This window comes from Brachycentrus maculatus, unplaced genomic scaffold, assembly GCF_059751285.1.
Source record: "Brachycentrus maculatus isolate JH-2025_06_01 unplaced genomic scaffold, ASM5975128v1 h1tg000706l, whole genome shotgun sequence".
Lineage (NCBI taxonomy): Eukaryota > Metazoa > Arthropoda > Insecta > Trichoptera > Brachycentridae > Brachycentrus > Brachycentrus maculatus.
In genome coordinates, this window is record NW_028281437.1 from 114,362 (window position 1) to 134,800 (window position 20,439).

At 36.1% G+C, this 20,439-nt stretch overlaps 1 protein-coding gene across 1 annotated transcript; it reads right to left on the reverse strand.

Moving 5' to 3' along the window:
• Positions 1-503: 503 nt before the first annotated feature.
• On the reverse strand, positions 504-20,393 carry LOC148300491 (RNA polymerase II subunit A C-terminal domain phosphatase-like). The gene is made up of 10 exons (XM_088274695.1): positions 19,832-20,393; positions 17,121-17,271; positions 16,630-16,767; positions 14,900-15,141; positions 13,712-13,905; positions 12,149-12,891; positions 10,860-11,019; positions 9,337-9,650; positions 8,467-8,638; positions 504-7,289 (listed from the first exon to the last, which is right to left on the reverse strand). Exons 1-10 carry the CDS (start codon positions 20,047-20,049, stop codon positions 7,054-7,056), a joined length of 2,568 nt encoding a protein of 855 aa, XP_088130821.1. The 5' UTR covers positions 20,050-20,393; the 3' UTR covers positions 504-7,053.
• Between the last annotated feature and the right edge of the window lie 46 nt (positions 20,394-20,439).

Consider the following 20,439-nt stretch of genomic DNA (forward strand, 5'->3'; position numbering starts at 1 on the left):
ATATTTTTGGTTGGTTGGAAGATATTGCTTCTTAACAGCAGGTCTGTCAAAGAACATATATTCTGCACAAGCAGTTTTAGAAATAAATATTAACCGTAAGAGATATCACAAATTGATACAGTGCACTGATTGATCACTCTTGACAACATTTTGAGTGTGTCCAAATACTTGTTCACAAAATCTGGATTATCTCCAATTACAGGAGTTATTTTCATGATCCAAGAATTTGAGTAGTGTGGTTGTCAATAATGGGTAGAATTAGTGAATGTTACACGTGTGTAAAGTGATCACTTAAACCAGCCTATGACGGTTGTCAGCCCCGTAAATGCCCAGACTTACATATTCTTCTTCATCTTTGATGAGATGTCAAAAAATAATATGATCACTCTTGACATCAACGAATCTGTTATACATAAAATATAAAGAATGGGATTTAATTTTTAAAGGAAGAAATAAAACATTTTTATTATTCATTATTTATAATTTTGAAAGTGGAAAAAAAATGCAAAACCATAAAACAATTTGTTAATTAAACATAATCACTGGAAAAATTAAAACATAAAAGAAAACTAAATGAAATACCATATTTCCTATGGTTAAATGTTAAAAAAATATATAAAATCAATTGTTTTCAAATATTTTGTGGTATTGTAAAAAAAAATCTGAAAAGTAAGTAAACTAGAACAGCACACGCAGGCCCTTATTTTACTAGCAAGGAATGTTTTCATAAAAAATACAAAATGTATAAATACATTCTTCCATCACTTACAAACTTAATTAAACAACAAGTACACAAGAGAAAAATGCTTGTAACGTTATGTACTATGTACATTTACAAATCACTAGAGAAAAAGTAGCACATTTTTATAAGTTTAAAAGTTGAAGTCAATTTGTAATCATTGAATAGATATTTTTGTTTATTGACAATACATTGCATCATTTGAGCTGTTAAAAGATGTTGGCCAAAACTAATTACTCACTTTGACTTTTCAAATGGTGAGTTTGTCCTTCCACTACTCACGAACACAGCTTTGTGTTTGTAATTCAAATTTAATTTGCTGTCAGTTTTTATATGGAGAACTATTTCACGTGGGGAGAAGGAAACCACGGGCGTTCCGGACAATGAATTTAATTTATTTATTCATCAGGTCATCCAACAGACGCAAATACAAGATACGATTAAAAGAAAATATCTCCCACAATTATAGGACGACATGGTAAAGTTGAATTTTTTAAATAGTGACAACAAGCGCCCTTGAAGTAGTATTTTAAGAAAATGGAGCTATGTAAATTATCCAAATCTATTATTATTATTAATAATCATAGCAAGAAAGTTATAAATTTAAGAATGACTTAAGTAAAATGCTGTGATGGTGATTTGAGATATGTATACTCCAAAACTTTTGAAACTACACAAATCAGGTGGGCGAGGAAAACAAAAAGCAATGATTTTGATCACATCTACCATACATATTTATCAAGTTTCGGCAAAACTATGTTATGTTTTGCTAAAAATCAGAAATCTAACGGCTCGCTACCATGCGATACCAAACACTTTCGGCTGAAGATAATAATTCCACGTAAGATTCCTTGAAAAAGCAGTTTTTGTTTATGCAACCACGAAAACCAAAATTTCAATGATTACCAATTGAAATTAAATACAAATATTTCAAGATATATTTGTCACAGCCGAGAAGAAGCGTCCTTTCATACAAAGAGAATACGGCAATCACAGGACTTGTCAACTATTGGCGTGTCGACTGACATACATAAGCAGTTGCTAAAATACATCATATTACATATTCACATGGTTACAAAAGTGTGTAATCACTCGAGCCAGCTAATCACAGGTTGTAAGCCCTGTAAATGCTCAGGCTTTTATATTCCCATCAAATTAAAGTTTACCTCTTCTCTGTTTAGATATCAATAATGAGGTTAAATGCAGCGTTTGTGACCAATAAAAAATAAGAATACTGTGCAAATATTTGAATCGATAGTAATCAACACCAAACATAATTGAAATTATCGAATTTAGTTGTCATAAAATTCAAGAATACAATGAATTATTTTACACAATTACAGCCAAGAGACTGATGTATTTGAAGTTTCAAATTAATCTTTTAACTTTGTATCAATTCGATATTTTGAAGGAATCGTAATGAATGTAATGCGAGCGTGTAATTTTAGAATCTGAAAACATATAAACATGAACGTAAATATCCTTTCCTACAGATTAATAATACACTAGAAATGTAAAACAATAAATAACAATATGTACATTACACAGGTAAAAACAAAGTCTTCAACTTGTAATATTATTTCATAGTAAATATTGTACATTTAGCCTAACCTAACACATACATACTCGTAGAGGGTGGAAATATTTTGTACTCTGTTAACTGTTCTAACGACGTTCAATACACGACCGATGCTGTGACTTCGCCTTACAAACTACACTACCTCACTACCTCACTACCTCACTACCTCACTACCTCACTACCTCACTACCTCACTACTCACCGGAGGACGCAACGCAACAAATCATTTCCACTTCTCGCGCAGAAAGACTCAATTTGAGTCAACAGAATCTAAAAGAGAACTTTTGGAAACATGCTTATTTTTATGCTCGCGGAAGCATCGCACGCTGGGCTTGATTCCAGGTGATGTTATATTATTATGCGTCTTTAATTAATTCCAATAAAATGCAGTTCCACCAAGAAATATCGGCCGATAATCCCAAATTATTATCCACTAATCTATAAGCACTATTCAGTTGAGAAATACAGTAAAACTGTTTTAGTGTACATAAACAATAGTAATTTTAAATGTTGCCATTATTCGAAAAGTATGACTATACTCCAGTCCCTCGCGATTCCATACAAAATATTACAATGTTTAAAAAAATGTGTAATTTTTTTTCTGCTTGTGTTATCTCAAAGAAAAATAGTATTATCGTCAGAACATTGCCGCTCGTCTGTTTATATGTGGAAAACGAGCGATCTTTTTTGCTGTTGAATTTTCTAGATTAATTACACAGAAATATTTGTTGAATTGAACCCTCCAATTACACACTAAATAGTTACATTTATTCATGTTTCCGGGGGGCTGTTCAGAATATACATATAAAATTAGATACACAATTTGATTTGTTAACCTACTATACAGATGGTTCACATAATATTTTATACGTAGGTACATGCTTATGCAAAAATAACACTTCCGCTGTGATTTTTAACAACATCAGCACTGATATAAAATATATGTATTCCAAAATCCACAATTCAGTTTGCTCGGAATAAGGTAGGGATACACAGAAATATGTACATAAAATGAAATGTTTAAAAAGTAGAATGATGCATTTGATGAAGTACATATTTACAATGATGAGAGAGTAAACTACAATGTTTATATACGGCCACACTCCCCTATGGACGGCCACACACACGTTTTATGCATATATCTACACTTACATACTATTGATGCGTGTATTTTGTTCAGAGAACAAGAATTCCACGATGACTGGTGTCATCATGGTAAAATCCATCATTTGTGCACATAATTTGGACACTCAAAATATTAGACTCTTTATGCAAAGGGAACATGGAAGTCTGGGCATTCTCGGGGGTTGCATTCACCTTATACACTTTTAACAAGTATCAGAATTTAAGTTATATGGTTGTCAATCATGGATAGAATTGTTAATATTACAGAGCGTATATTGTGACCAAGATGACACTGCTTCCGAGCGATTCAATGCTCTATGCACCATTGTGTGATAAATGTTAGAAGAATACACATAGGTTGGCATAACGGTTGAAGTGATTAAGTGATCACTCACCCAGGAATTTTCTAGAATTTATTCAATATCACCCTAGACTGGAGCCTGAAGTGCAGACCTGATGCAGTGCCTTATGTACCGTTGGGTACGGATGAGGGTTAAATTATTACATTTCCACTCTTTTTAAGTACAGTACACTCCTGATTATCCTGGATACTTGCATCATTGAAAAAATATTTATAAAAACAAAAATATTTCACAATATGTAGTACGTATCATGTCAAAATCATTATCAATCAAATATCATTTGTTGTCCGCAGTGAAAGAATAAAAGTTTCTCACTTTTACGTCATGTTCATGTCTTAAAATATTTGTAAGATACCTTGATAACCTTTATTTTATTTCTTAGTCTTCATAATATTTATAATATAAATTCTCCCGCCTTATCGATGCGATTTATTAAATGAAAGATCAATTGCTTCGATATTAGAGTACGGATTCACTTTTAAATGATCGAATCTTACCCACCTCAAATCCAAAAAATACTTTATAGTGTCACGCTGTCAACACAAGTGTCTTACTAAGTATAAGAGTATATGGTACAGCTTTAAATTTATTTTTGTTTACATTTTTTTGGATTAACCAGGAAATCTATAATACGGGAATTTTTTCACCGTCCATTCCGGAAAATTGGGAGTGTACTGTATAGTAAAGATGTTGTTCGTTTACTGATTGAGCCAACGATTTACATGGCTCGTTTGGGAGAAAGTTTAGATGTAGAACATATTAAGCTTACAGAAACCACAAATTCAGCTAACTTTAAGAATAATCAAGTCTTTGAGTAATTTTAATTTAAGTTATAAAAAATATTATGCAACATTTCCAAAACGTAATAATAACTTTGAACCATGTGTTTCATTGACGGAGCATAATATTTTCAGTGACAAGCTAAAAATATTTCGTAAATTCTATATACATATTTAACATGTATTATTTAAAACCGTAGGTACACAATTACACGACTCTTTGTACAATTTATCCTTATGAGAATTAAAAACAATACATTATGCATGAGGTGATGACAATACTACGAATGCGGGATACTAAAAATATGTTATTTTTGATGATTTATTTAACCAAGAAAAAATATTGCGAATTCCGACCGATATATTAATTTAGTCATTTGTTAAATTACATACTCTAATTAACATACCACTTTACAAAAAATGATTAGTAAATGCATGAAAATATCACCCAGAATCACAATGTCTTTAGAAATTCTATTTTGCGTGACTTTTCCCGAGATAACAACAAATGACTCAGTACTGAAACGCGATTTGATTAAAGGAATTATTGGAAATTATTACTCATTCGATATTACGATATTGATGCACGCCTCTATGTAGGGTGCGGAAGACACGCTAAGTCTTATTTTGTAACACAAGATGATCACTGGTTTCAAGCCCCGATAGACAGCTTCCAACGGTAGCGCAGAATTTATTCAGGCGGCAACAAAAACTTTAATTTATTAACAAATTCGGCAGTCACTTTGTGGTAAAATCTAACCATTTTTAATTTAAGTTTTGTTAAGTTTACCGGTTTTAATTTTGTAGTTATAGTTTTGGTAAATACCACGATTTTCAACATCCAGACTTAAAATTTAGACTTAGCTTTTCATACGGTGTCTGAAAATGATGTGGAATGCATCCAAACATAGATACTTACAATAGATTTTAAGAAATAGTGGTATTTACTAAGACTTAGATTTTTTTAAACTTACTGATTTTTGTATTCCGTTTTACGGATGAAATAGGGAACAACGATTTCATAACAATTCTAAGAGATAAAAATGACATACCAAATTCTGTATACGAGTTCGAAAAAATAACTGAAGTTATAAAAAATATCATGCAACATTTCCAATACGTAATAATAATTTTAAACCATGTGTTTCATTGACGGAGCACAATATTTTAAGTGACAAGCTAAAAATATTGCACACCAACCGACTGCGTGTGTAACATAATAAAGGGAGAAATCTTGTTCCTATTCCGGAGCATTTTTGCTATATGAGGCGCATCTAGCTACACAGCCTATTTGTAGTGTTCACATGCTATTAGGTGTTCATCTGTCAGGGGGTGGAAGGAGGGGCTCAATGTACATGCCTTACCGTCACCAGTGGCGTGGGCAAGGTTTTTTTAATCGGGATAAAATTCACACTCCGTCGGATAAAATCACATCTTGAGGGGGGATATTTTTTCACAAATCACATTGACGATTACAATCTAGATGAAAATATTCATAAAAAAAAACTTTATGCTTGTATGCCTATATGGTACGCGAGTAAGGTAGGCTCGAGAGGTACTACTTTTGTACCTATTTGGAATGCACGCCCCTGCCCTTGTCTGTTGATAAGGCAAGCACGTTACCCATTATCTTGGCTCACAGAATTGCTATTAGGTTTTTAGGTAATATATCCACAATCAAACAAGGTTATTGGATTGAATTCTACTTTTATTTACATATATACAATAATATGCGACGCGTTTTGTCTTATTAAGATATTATCAAACATGAGTGTTTGTAATATCTTAATAAGACGCGTCACATATTATCATATATCGTAGTCGTACAGGAGAAAGTGACCAACTACCAAAACGTAAAATGTTCAGGAGGGCCATTTAAGTCACTTTTGCTTGGCAACAAAATAAACATCTATTTTATTTATTGTTTCGGCATTAACTTGGTGGTAAGACATGTTACAATGATTAAAGAAAACACTTGTTTTTTACCACTTGAGTTTTATTATAGACTACATGTTTCAAAAGTTAAACTTCCATCATTCAGGTCTGTATAGTAACAAAACATGCACAATTATACAGACAATGGTTACTATACAGACCTGAATGATGGAAGTTTAACTTCTGAAACATGTAGTTTATAATAAAACTCAAGTGGTAAAAAACAAGTGTTTTCTTTAATCATTGTAAAATAAACATCAATGCAGTTAGTCATTTTTACTAAGTCAATATATTAAACTTCCAAGTTTAAAATCCTTTGGGATGTTTTCAGTGCAATATTAAGTAAGATATCAAATAGTTAATGATCACGGTGCAAAAAAATGCACTTGGTCACTTTCTCCTTAAGAAAAATTCAATTTAATAACCTTGTTTAATTTTGGATATATTACCCAAAAATTAAAAATGGAATTCCACCAACTGTCTGCAGTTACAATAAATATGGTATTAGGTGTTGATGTGTCGGGGGGAGGTCCCTCAGTCGTCCAGGCCGAGGAACTCCCTCTCGAGTGCGGCGCCCATGAGGTTCCACTGGCCGTCGTCCCCGTCGGGCTCGCGGGAGCCGCAGGTGTCGGAGTCGGACTGGTAGAGCCCATCCGAGAGCACGGGCTCCCCGCGCCGGAAGCGCTGCGCGGGGGAGGAGTCCCCGTCTCCCTCCGCCTCCCCGTCCTCCGCGCGCCGCTTGCGGCTACACCACCCGTGCGGGGGCGACTCTGCGGACAGTACAACAATCAAATAACTAACCCCATCAATAAATCATTGAATTTACATATCGCTCACTCCTTTCAAGAACGTCATAAACCAAAATTTTGTCAATTTTGAATTGTGCATGTTTTCGGAATGCCCAGAAAATGTACTATATCCCAGCAAAAGAGGCATATTTTTAACATAATATTTACCCGCTACAGGGCAGAAAGTGTTGTTTTTGCATTATGAAGAAAAGGTATTGTTTAATTATTTTATTAAATATACTAAATATTTTTCAAATGGAGAAAAAACCTTCAGGTTTTACCTAAAAAGATCTGTTGCACAGCAAAAAGTTCAGTAAGTAGCTTGATATTAATTTTTAATACATTGTATTATATTTTTAAACTTTAAAAACGTTCTCCTGAAAAATAAAATTTTGATTTATGACGTTCTTGAAAGGAGTGAGCGATATAATTTATATTTGAAGCAATAACTTTGTAATTTTCCATTTTGTAATTTTTTTATTTATTTATTTCATAGATACATTTACTATATGTACATATTACGGCTCTCTAGGCATGGCCTGTTTTGAGACGAAATACTAACATGTTAATACAATTATTATTATTATTTTTATTTATGTATTTTTTTTTTTATATTTTGTTTTTTTAATTATTATTTTTTTTATTATTATATTATTACAAAAACTTTATATTATTATATAAAGTTTTTGTACACACCGTTATTACCTGGTATCATATAAATAAAGAAATGTGAACCATGATTTTTTTACATAGTTTACATTTCAGGTACAAATTCTTTATTAGGAAAGCAAGAATTAACATTATAAAAACGATTAAGACATTTCAGGCGGTTATTTTTTACTATTGTTTTCATCTAAAAACATTGGATGATTCTTTCTTTTCTGCCTTTGAAATAAAAAATATCCTTCCCATTGTTAAGCATTAATTGACCGAATGGATAGAAATACCTTGCCCGGCCAAAGTGTGCTATGTTTTTTTTTTAAACTGAAGCAAAATGTTTAAATATTGGATATCTGTTGAAGATATACATAGATATAAGACTAAATGAGAAAAATTTTCGTACTTGTAATATTAAAATATTAATTTTTAATTTCAATGTCAGTTTGATGTACATAGAAATAAAGGGCTATTCTTATAGATGTAATGTGCTCAAACTGACCTCCCGAGAGACTTTCATCCCCGTCGCTGTCGCTGGGCACCTCTCCCCGCAGCGCCTTCTTCAGCTCCATCTCCTGGCTGTCCTCCTCCCCCGCGCCCCCCTCCCCTCCCTCCCCCTCCCCGCGCTCCCCCTCCGAGTCGCTCTCATCCGACTCGTTGATTATGTCTTCAACCTGTCAACAAACAATTTTAAATTTAATTAAGCCTAGTAACAGCATTTTGAGTGTATCCAAATACTTGTTAAAAAATCTGGATGATCTCCAATAAGAAGTTATTTATTACATTTTAGACATCTCAATATAGAATATGGAAGTCTGGGTATTTACAGGGCTTACGGCCTGTGATGATGGTTAGGTGATCACTTTACACACGTGGAACATTAAAAACATGTCTGGTTGTGGTCCCGTGGTTAGTGTCACGGACTATTAAGTCAGAGTTTCTCGGTTTGAATCCACTCTACCACAATTTGATACCTATTTCTAATAACGATCTGCTTAGGCTCACAGAAAAAGTATGAAATTGAAATATTTGTGCAAATAACACAATATTTTAATTTTATTTTTTTTAAATCTTCTTCAAATCATGAGCGGAATTGTCGAATGTGTAAAACATGTGTAAAGCGATCACTCAACTAGCATATGACTGGTCATAAACCCCGTTAAAACCCATTCTTCCATATTCTTCTTCATCTAGGTAAGGATGGGAAAAATGTTATCCTATTAACTATATGGAGATAGTGAGAAAGGATGGGAAGCAGCTTCTCCAGGTGCCGAACAAGCTGGAAGTCGTCCGCTGAGGACAGGAAGGGTCGGAGGCTAAGAGAGAGGGAGACTAACCGCGTGGCTATCAGACAGTTGGATAATGCAGTTACCTCCTTGTCCATGTCGGCGATGTCGTCGCTGGAGAAGGAGAGCAGCGGGTTGATGGTGTCCATGAAGCGGCCGCTGGGCGTGCGGCGGCGCAGGGGCGGCGCGTGCGGCGCGGGCGGCGCGGCGTGCGGCGGCGAGGCGCAGTGCGCGGGCGGGCGGCGCGGGGCCAGCGCGCGCCCCGCCCGCACAGGGAACAGGCGCTCGGAGCAGCGCGCCCAGCGCTCGGCGCACGCCCACAGCCAGCCCGGCGTCACCAGCATAGGGCCCCCGCCGCCCGTCCCGCCCGCGCGCGCGCAAGCGTGCACCTTCGCCGTTCCTGTGGACATACAACCATCAGACTATGAAGACTGGAGTAGAGTCACACACAACATAACATGATGTTTCAATCGGAACATTTAAAATCTTTTAATTTTTTTTATTTATTATTATTTAATATGGTAACAAGAGTTTTTTTTAAATAATTTTCTAGATACATATTTCTACTAAACTAACTAACTAACCATCACGCCGCTTCCCCGCAGGGGTAGGCAGAGAGAATCGAACGCCACACCACTCTGTCTTTGCAAACATTCTTTGCCTCTTCTACATTCATGCATCTCCTCATACATACCCGACGATTATTACGACTCCTGACCCGGCCGCTTTCAAGTATTTGACATACCTGATTGTGCCAAGTTTTCCTCGGTCGTCCTCTGCTTCTTTTTCCAACTACATTCGCCTCATAAATTTGTTTAACCGTTCTTTCTTCACTCATATGCTCCACATGTCCAAACCATCTCAACACACCTTTCTATTTATATTTATATTTCTACTCACAATCTCAAATTAACAACGCAGTTCTCTCCAATAAAGAGACTGAGCTCTTGTGCTTGGAGAGGGACCTACACTTATTATGTGTTTGTTGGTAATAAATTTTTTTTTTATGTTATTTTTTTTTTCTTAGATGTATAAACATGTATAAAGTTCATTTCATTTATTTTTTAGCGTTTTAATATCTTTTGTCTTTAGAAAGGTTGTTGAAGTACTTAGTTCCCAAATATTTAAAGTTCTGTTGGAATCTTTCTTAAATGCATAATTTTCGTGTTTACCTCTAGCGAAAATTTGAACACAAGTAAACACGAAACTGTCAACCGAACCCTTCTTAACACATTGTTTGCGGGAAATGCTTAAAAGCGTCATATTTGCTTACTTTTGGTAGAGTGCGAGAGACCTCAAAAAATATTGTACTTTTCGGAATTGGATTTACAGTTACTTGTGATTAGTATACTGAGGGTCGGGCGGCAGACTGTCCGAGTATAATTAGGGTCGGGGTTGATGAAAAAAACCTCCCAACAACAATATGTTAATGAATATCAAATTTGACATAGCTTAAATACTTAAAAATTGTATTAATGGAAAAAACTTTTCTTGAAAAAAAAATTGTATCGTTAAGTTTCCAAGTTTAACATTTATCCAGCCATGCCAGAGGCTTAATACTCTGAAGGTAAAGTAGGAAAATTTTATGAAAAAATTAACAAGTAATCACCGGGTCGAACGGCTACCAGGTGCGTAGTCCTGGGAGTCAGGTCCTGCGTCACTTCGGCACCGAGACTCCGGGCCACCAGGTAGGCCCTCGAGTGCTCCAACTTCTGGTATGTAGGCACCAGACCAGAGAACACCAGGCTGGTTCCCGCCAGGACTTGGCTCTATGGCAATATTAGAAAATTAAATGCGGCACTATTTGAGAATGGAGAAAACGAGTATTTCAAAAGTATGAAGTCTGTAATCCCCGTATCTGTGCATCAGTGTAGGTTTGTCAGCCGATGATCATCATAAGGAAACATTGCTCTCGGGGTGTAAGGGACAAGTCATCGAGGTTTGAAGATGACCTGTGTATCATACCCCATTGGTTCATCATGTTGCATGTATTAAGGCCAAACTCGAATTAATAAATTCAGTTGCTTCCTGCACTGCATAGAGCCGGATGTCTAGTCACACCCAATTTTTGTATAGAATATATCGTGGGTATACTGGCAAAAAACGTTTACTCTAAAATCCCTGTTTGAATAATCCCTGTTCTTTAAAGCTTTTAGCTTGCATAAAATACCAGCTACATATTAAACTTAAAGTTGAATTTACTTTTTAAACCACATAAATATAACATTTCAAACTACTTAGTGTATTTTGCCAGTTTACAGAACGATGAAAGCTTTATAATATGCATCGTTAAGTCAAAACTTCATATTTTTGTGTTATGTTCATTGCCAGTATACCCACAATTTATTGATACATTGAGTGAAAAATGATTTATTTTAAAATCAAATCGTCACAAATAAAACAAAAACAAAATGATAATATGAGGTTGTATTTAATTTACAGAAATAATTAATTAAGTATGTACTGGTTTAAAAAAAGTATCATTCTTTTAAACAAATGTTAACATTGATTTGCGTTTAAAATTTGACCTTGTAACGAAAAGTCAACACAAAAATAGATTATGCCAGTTCTCACTCTCCGTGTTCTACCCTTATGTTATTAAAATTATCATTTTCTCTAGTAAATTTGTAGCTCTAGACCCGTGTGTCAAAAACCAATAGCGAAAGGAGATTTTTAACTGGATCAGGGTTGGATACAGGCAAGGAGGACCAGCCTTAATTTACATATTTTCATTACAAGTATTAATAGGACTTATGAATATAGATAATAATGATGTCACTTATGAAAACAAATTGTTCCCGTTGAGATTTAAAGCATTTTTTTCGGTAAATAATATATATCTACATAAAATATAAGACTACTGTATACATGGCAAAAGTAATATTTTAACATACTGACCTTAACTTGGGGAATTATCATCTTCAAATCGGGCACGGAACCCGCTTCCATCGCATCGTAAACCTCGTAGAAGAACTTGTGGATCCTTTTGAGGATGTCTTCTAAATACAGAAGGTAGTCATCCTTGTCTTCCACCTCGATCATACCGTCTTCTGTCGTCTTCCACTTGGTGTGTACCAGGACTTCGACATCATTGGGTTTATCCTGCTCTCCGGCCTCATTAATTTCGGCATCCAGTTCCGGAGTCAAGTCACTGGTCAGATCCGGGTCTATTTCCTGATTTAAGGAACTTAATTCTTCGATTTCTTTTTCCAAAACTTTCTCGGGATCAATATCTTCGAAGTTTATGTCGCTATCTAAAATATCATTGTTGCTAATAGGAACTTCGTCACTCGGTTTGGCGGCGGCTGGCTCTGCGATTAGCTCTGACGGAAGCACGGGGTCTGAAGAGAGTTCTAGTTCAGCGGGTTCTAGATCTAGCTCGGAGGGGAGTTCACTGGGTTCCGAGGGAAGCTCTGTCGGGAGTTGATCGGGTTCTACGGGGAGTTCACTGGGTTCTGGATGGGGTTTGCTGGGTTCTGGGGTAAGTTCACCGGTAGTCTCGGTAGAGTCGTTGCTCTTCTCCTGGTCGGAATCAGTAGAGGCATGTTCCGAGTTGGCAGATTCTAACATAGGAAGATCATCTACAGGTTTAGCTCCATTCTTCACAGCGGGAAATTTGGAAACGTCTTTGTCTTTAATATCTAGAACAAAACAAATACTGTTTACACATTCACAAATTTATATGCATGGTAAAGAAACGTAAATCCAAAATGTCAGATGTTTAGGAGAAACAATATTTTTTTGCTGTCTGATTTTATGAAATAATAATAATATTAAGTTCAATAAGCGTTTGCATTTGACATATCGCACGTTCTTGAAAGGAGTTTCAAGAACGTCATAAATAAAAAATCGTCAATTTTCAATTGTGCATGTTTTCAGAATGCCCAGAAAATGTACTATGTATATCCCAGCATAAGCGGCATACTTTTAATTTAATATTTATCCACTACAGGGCAGAAAGTGTTGTTTTTGCATTTTGAAGAAAAGGTTTGGTTTAATTATTTTTTTTAAATATACTAAATATTTTTCAAATGGAGAAAAAAACCTTCAGGTTTTACCTGAAAAGATCTGTTCCACAGTAAAATGTTCAATAAGTGGCTTGATATTTATTTTTAATACATTGTATTATATTTTTAAACTTTAAAAACGATCTCCTGAAAAATCAAGTTTTTTGATTTATGACGTCGTTGAAAGGAGTGAGCGATATTAGATTTAGGAATCTTTTCCTAACACCTATTAATAATTCAATTACTCAGTTTCTAGGTATCTTAATGTTTCATGAATAATTTCATGTGATTCATTAATATATACATAGAAGAACAATGTAAAATTAATTGGCATAAAAATTTAAGTACGGAAGTGGTATTTTAATGCATTAATAAGAATTGTCTTTGTGCCAAATTAACAAGACATTATGGGCAGCTCGGGAAGAAAAGATATTGTCAGGTTAGGCTTGTGTACCTTGTGGATCTATGTGCATTCCCTGCCCCTCCCGATCGCTGTCCGTCTTGCCCAATCCGGGCGGAGCGTGGATGTCTCCCGTGTGCTCGAAGAAGTGGTACGGTCGCACTTGGATGAGGTTGGGAGCGCGATTCCACACATCCTCGCGGTCATCTATGATGCACACCAGGTTGTCTCCGCATGGGAAAAGTGCCCTATAAGAACAAATAACTTCAGTATTACATTTATTTACAGTGGTCAGGTTAGGAGTCGTAACAATCGGCGGGTATGTATGAGTAGATGCATGAACGTGGAAGAGGCGAAGAATGTTTGCAAAGACAGAGTGTTGTGGCGTTCTATTCTCTCTGCCTACCCCTGCGGAGAAGCGGCGTGATGGTTAGTTAGTTGTGTTTTAAGATTATTATGCCATGTCACTAGCATATCTAGCTAACAATTCGGAATACAACATTGAGACATCTGTCTCAAATGGCAAATGGAAAATGAAAGATACAAAAAATTATGTACGATTCTTGTAATTTTGAAACTAAATTACACAGAATAAATTACAAAAGCGCACATTCAAGGCGTTAATAGTTTGGAAGAATATCAACAACATGTTTTTTTGAGCATTACATGAAGGGAAGCTGATTATTCCTGGGCTTTGGGTACGAGTCCAGGGTGATATGAAATAAATAAAGTATTCAAAATCTGTATTCTCAGTATTTGTACATAATGCAAACTATGCCATGTTCTCTCAGATTCCGTGGCTTCACATGTTAGCCGATGCTTTTGATAGTATAGATTTATTTAATATATTGTTATCTACCTTGAAGTCAGTACTTTCTCAGCATTTCTTCTCCAAGTTATAATGGATAAATTTAAACGTTGTGTTTCACTCTCTCTTGCTGCTCGCTGATAGTGTGTGAAGGAGACGTGTATTTACCAGTGCTTACTATTTGTTATTTTATTATTATTTTATGTTTAAGACCTTTTTGTTTCTCTATAAGTGTATTTTTATATTAGATACTGTATACATGTATTATGTTAAAGGCTTTAGCCGTTCAATAAATAAATATCGCTGTTAAAAATTCTTCGCCATCTCCTTGGATTCCTCCCAGGTCAGTCCGGCATCTCGAAGTTCCGCTGAGTATAGTTACAGTTTGAAATTACCGATATTTATACTAATTCTCTCTGGAAAGGGTGGGTTACCTGAGGTTGGGCGTCTTGGACTGAATGTCGAAGCACTCGTCCCGCGAGAGGATGCGGTGGGAGAAGAGGTGCGCGGCAGGGTCGAGCAGACGCGCCACCTTGTGTGCGTAAGCGCGCGCCCCGAAGGTGCAGATGTGCAGCTCGAAGAGGGGCGCCACGGCCAGCAGGAAGGCGGCCGTGCCCGGGCGCAGCCGCGAGTGGTACCAGCGCCCCCACCCGCGCAGCTGGAAGTGGTACACGTCCTGCCGCCCATCACAGATCATTACTAACACATTACTAACCCTCTCACTACACATACTCTCCAATAATTAATCAGCAGTAATTTTTTGTATGTATCGCATGATTCGATAAAGTAAAATATTGTTTTGATGTAATATTGGTCAGGAATTAAACTAATTCATTTTTGGATTTTTTTTTAATATCCACCATAAAATAATTTTTTATATTTTGGTCATGTATAATCTGACATATTTGGAACCAGCTAATATAAAAGTGACATAGACCTTAGATAACTGCCAATTTCTTTTAACGCTAAGAATTTCACTAAAAACTTTGTTGTCGGGTGTTAAAATTACTGTAAATGGAAAAGCGCCGCAGAGGTGAATTCTCATAAAAACAGCATTATATAAATTGGCCATATTTATTATTATTATTTTTAATAACTATTTGGGAGTGTACGCCACTGATAATGGCAGCCTTCAAAAGGAACTGGGAGTGCGATTAGGACTCGCAGGGTCCGCATTTAACAGTATGAAGGCTGTCTGGAGATCGGATTTATGCTCGGTGAAGACCAAATGCCGCCTAAACAATGCCTACATTGCTCCTGTTCTCTTATACGGCTGTGAAACAAAGCACTTTACAAGGGCCCAGAGCAGCCGTGTACTAAGCTTTGAGAATAGGTGTTTGCGGAGAATTTTAGGCGTGCAGTGGTTTGACTTTGTGAGGAATGAAGAGATAAGGCGTAGGACGCAGCAAATCTTGGTCACAACTGTCGTCAAGAAAAGGAGATTCAGTTGGCTTGGCCATGTACTCCGCATGCCTCCTGAGAGCCTTAATCAAGCTTGCCTCTTTTACAAGGCATCAGGTTCGCGCCGCCCAGGACGACCACTGCTGACAATTCGTCGGCAGTTCTCGTCAGAACTTCGGGACGCGGATCTGACTTGGGAGGATGCAAGGGAGCTGGCAGCCGACAGAAAAGCTTGGAGACAGTTTGTGGACTCCATATGCTCCACCTAGGGAGCGGATATGGTTTAATAATAATAATAACTAATCAGCTGGGATAGAGTCCATATTGAAGGGATTTATCTGCTTGGGTTTTTTATTATATAAGCATGGATTTTTCTTACGTAACATGGTGTATCGGCATTCTGGCATCTTTTTACACATATAATTTTTTAAAAATTAAAATCAAATTGACAAAGTTTGCGCTTACGTAATCACAATCTATATTTATATAATTTGTCAAAATGATAAAATATTTTTATGAATATTTAAATGATATTTGATGGTATATTTTTTTTAGTAAAAAGCTTGACATGAAATAAGTTCCGGGACCTTTTCTGCTTAAATAAAAAACCTGTATATAAGGTACAAAGAGACAGTAGATGGGCATAATGATTAGTTAAATTTGTTTTTTGTATGGAATTTTGTACATTTTTTTTAAACTTGTAAAATATGGCCTTATTCAGTGTGGAGGGTGGCTGTGGCCATTTGCACTGTATGGGTCTCACCTTGATGTTAGCGGGAATGTTGTCATTGGTGGTGTGCACCAGGGTCTGATCCAGGTCTACCAGCAGGACCAGCTTCCTGTCTCGTAGCAGCCGAGCGCTATCCTCACGTCCGAGACGCTGCGCTTCCTCCTCACTCACCTGTCACAAATCATTGTTATAAATCTACTGTTTTTTTATATGGAGAAAGATGGAAGTCTGAGAATAGAAAGGCTTACGACCTGGAATTTGGCCGTCTTGGGATGCTCAGACTTCCATCTTTCTTTATCTAAAATATTGATGTGTCATTCATAGGGTGAACAATCCAGTGTCTAGAATAAATAATATTAATTGTTACAAATCTATTGTGACAAAGATTTTATGTGTTTTGATGAACTGAACATCCTCTGTATTGTAACGGAGGCGGAGATTATTACATTTATCGAGATATATTACTGTTATTACGAGCAAGGTGTACTAGTTACACATGGCAGGAATCGAAGGGTTATCGTCACCTTGAGTTCAGGAACCGAGTGCACCATGGGAACAGAGGCCGTGGAGTTGGGCAGGATGGTGAGGTCGCAGCGCAGGTCTGCTCCGCATTCCGCACACATGTCCTTCATCACCGTGGGATGGGAGCATTCTTCCAGCTCCACAAGACGCTCTCTGTAATACCAATAATATTGTCCAAATTACCATTACGTGAGTACAAAAACAATTGTGCTTTGCTAGCTGTTTCATACTTAGCTCACTCCTTTCAAGAACGTCATATATCAAAAATCGCCAATTTTCAGTTGTGCATGAACATTATTTATTTGAATATAATAAATATTTTTCAAATGGAGAAAAAACCTTCAGGTTTTACCTAAAAAGATCTGTTGCACAGTAAAAAGTTCAATAAGTGGCTTGATATTAATTTTTAATACATTTCATAATATTTTTAAACTTAAAAAACGATCTCCTGAAAAATCAAGTTTTTTGATTTATGACATTGTTGAAAGGAGTGAGCAGTATGAGGTCTTGTCCCTTTTCATCTCTTGTTAATAAGAATTAGCTATTGCATCTACATAATCATAAAAGGTAAAAATAGAGGGTCGGGGTTGTCAATCCAAGGTTAGTGTTGCGAACTCTTAAGTCAGAGTTTCTCAGTTCGAATCCACTATATTACGATTTGAATCCTATTTCTAATAATGAGCCGCTTAGGCTCACATATCGCTCACTCCTTTCAAGAACATCATAAATCAAAAAACTTGATTTTTCAGGTGATCATTTTTAAAGTCTAAGAATATACTACAATGTATTAAAAATAATTATCAAGCCACTTATTGACCTTTTTACTGTGCAACAGATCTTTTTAGGTAAAACCTGAAGGTTTTTTCTCCATTTGAAAAATATTTAGTGTATTTAAAAAATAATTAAACAATACTTTTTCTCCAAAATGCAAAAACAACACTTTCTGCCCTGTAGCGGGTAAATATTAAGATAAAAACATGCCACTTTTGCTGGAATATAGTACATTTTCTGGGCATTCCGAAAAAGAGTGAGTGATATGTATTATGTGCAACGAGATTTCCAATAATAATTTGTTTTAATTAATAATTTTGTTTGAATTGACGATTTTTTATTCATTACTTTCTTGAAAGGAGTGAGCAATATATAGTATGAAATGGAGGTATTTTTGTAAATAATAAAAACACAAATATTTCTCTTTTTTATTAAAAGTAAAGAGGTGTGGGCAGAAGACAGATCTCCTGGCTCCGGAATATACGAGATTAGATGGGGATTAGGACCATTAAGGCGCTGTTTAGAGCTGCGAGATAAGGACAATTACTCTCAAATGACAGTCGACATCAGGGGGACCTGAATGTCATGATTAGAAAAAGTCGACAATCAAGAAGTACCTCTCAATTTTTTTTTTTTTGAATTACCTAAAGTGACTCTGAAATCTAGCTACGGCTTATGCAACACCGTTTATCATGTCCCTACTCAGGCTTCAACTTCATAAGTTTCATAGCTTATGCCTACTCGTGAGTGGATTTACTATTTATGTTTAAAGTTACTATAATTTCATGTAATTCATGAGTGAAAATTCTAGGCAAAAAAATTCACTAAAGAAGAGCCTTTCGCTACTTCAGCAGTCCTTTTATAGCCCCTGTAGCATATGCTGATCAGGTGGTTTTACCAAAAAAATTCAAGGTCTAGAAAAAGTTTTGTCATCATAATGGCAATTTGATTGTATTTATTCCGTCAATTCAGGTCAGTGGAAAATACATTTTTCATTAGTTGATTCGGCTGTCACTTTGTAGTAAAATCTATCCATTTTTAATTTAAGTTTTACTTGGTAAATACCACTATTTCTTGTTGTAACATGTATTTCGACGCATTCTGCATCATTTTTGAAATCATTGAAAATGATGCGGAATGCGTTGAAACACGTGTTACAATAGATTTTAAGAAAAAGTGTAAAAAATACTAAGTAAAACTTAAATAATAAAAAAAACCTCCTTTTCATTGTATTTCGTGATTTAGTGATTAGACAGACATCCTTGGGACAGCTTTTCTCATTTCACCAAGGAGATATTAGGACTCAGTGTGAGGTATGCGAAGTACATAACACATGTAGAGTGCCATGAGATTAATGATATATATGTAGGAGTTTAAAAAAAATTACAATCATGGATAGAATGGTGAATGTTGCATGTGTTTAGGCGATCACTTAAACAGCTTGACAGGTCATAAGCCCTAAAAATACCCAGACTTCCATATTCTTCATGTATGTTGAGATGTCAAAAAGATAAAAGCTGTGTTTAATTTTCTTCAAATCCAATCACCTCAAATAGTATCGACGTTATCCGCTGGGGAAGGCAGGGAGAATAGGGCGTCACACCAATCTTTGCAAACAATCTTCGCCTCTTCGACTTCATACATCTCCTCATGCACACCCGCCGATTATTCCGACTCAAATACTTGATCATGCCAAGTTTTCCTCGGTCTTCCTAGTAAGTTAGTTACTATTATCGGGTTTCGAAATGCAATGTGCATTTTACTGCAAATTAAGCAAATTTGGCAATTTGATCATAGATAAATGTATTTATGTAAACGTGCGGGAATATTGCGCATAACATCAACACGCCGCAATGTTTTGATACACATACAAAACATCTGTTGTCTCGCACGAAATATACAAACGCTCAATACATGCAAAGATTTCAATGACGTCACTCACCCAGGCTGTACAATTTCCCCCTCCACAGCCGCCAAGGACTTGACTGTCCCGGCTTCAGTAGCCTTAAACTTTCGTAATTCCCCCACATTTTCACTATCATCGTTGTACAATAGGATAATCTGCCCGATTGATACGAAAACATCTTTCCTAATTTTCCATTTCACTATTTTTAATGATTTTCCCGGCGGAACCGATATCACCACAGTTTTGTCGGCCATTTTGGACGGAAGTTGCGCTTCGGTCGTTTGAAAAACGCCTTTCTATTGGGCGAAAGTAGACTCCGCTTCCCGCGTATTTCGAATCGTCCAATAAGAACGCGTGAAATCGACGCACAACACAGGAACTCTACCTATTTTGATCACGCTGGTTGGTGACAGCGACTGACTGAAAAAATGCATTCTTTACACAGCCGTCAAACCAAAAAAACACTTAATTTGAATTTTGATTGCCACGAACAACTCAATTTATAATTAAACAACATGATTTCAACAATTTTCATACTGAGAAACAAAATATCAAAGACCACATCCAATAATAAAGTGCGCAACTGTCACCGCCGTCCCGATTGCCAACCTGAAGGCAAAAGAAAGAAATGCTACCAATATACG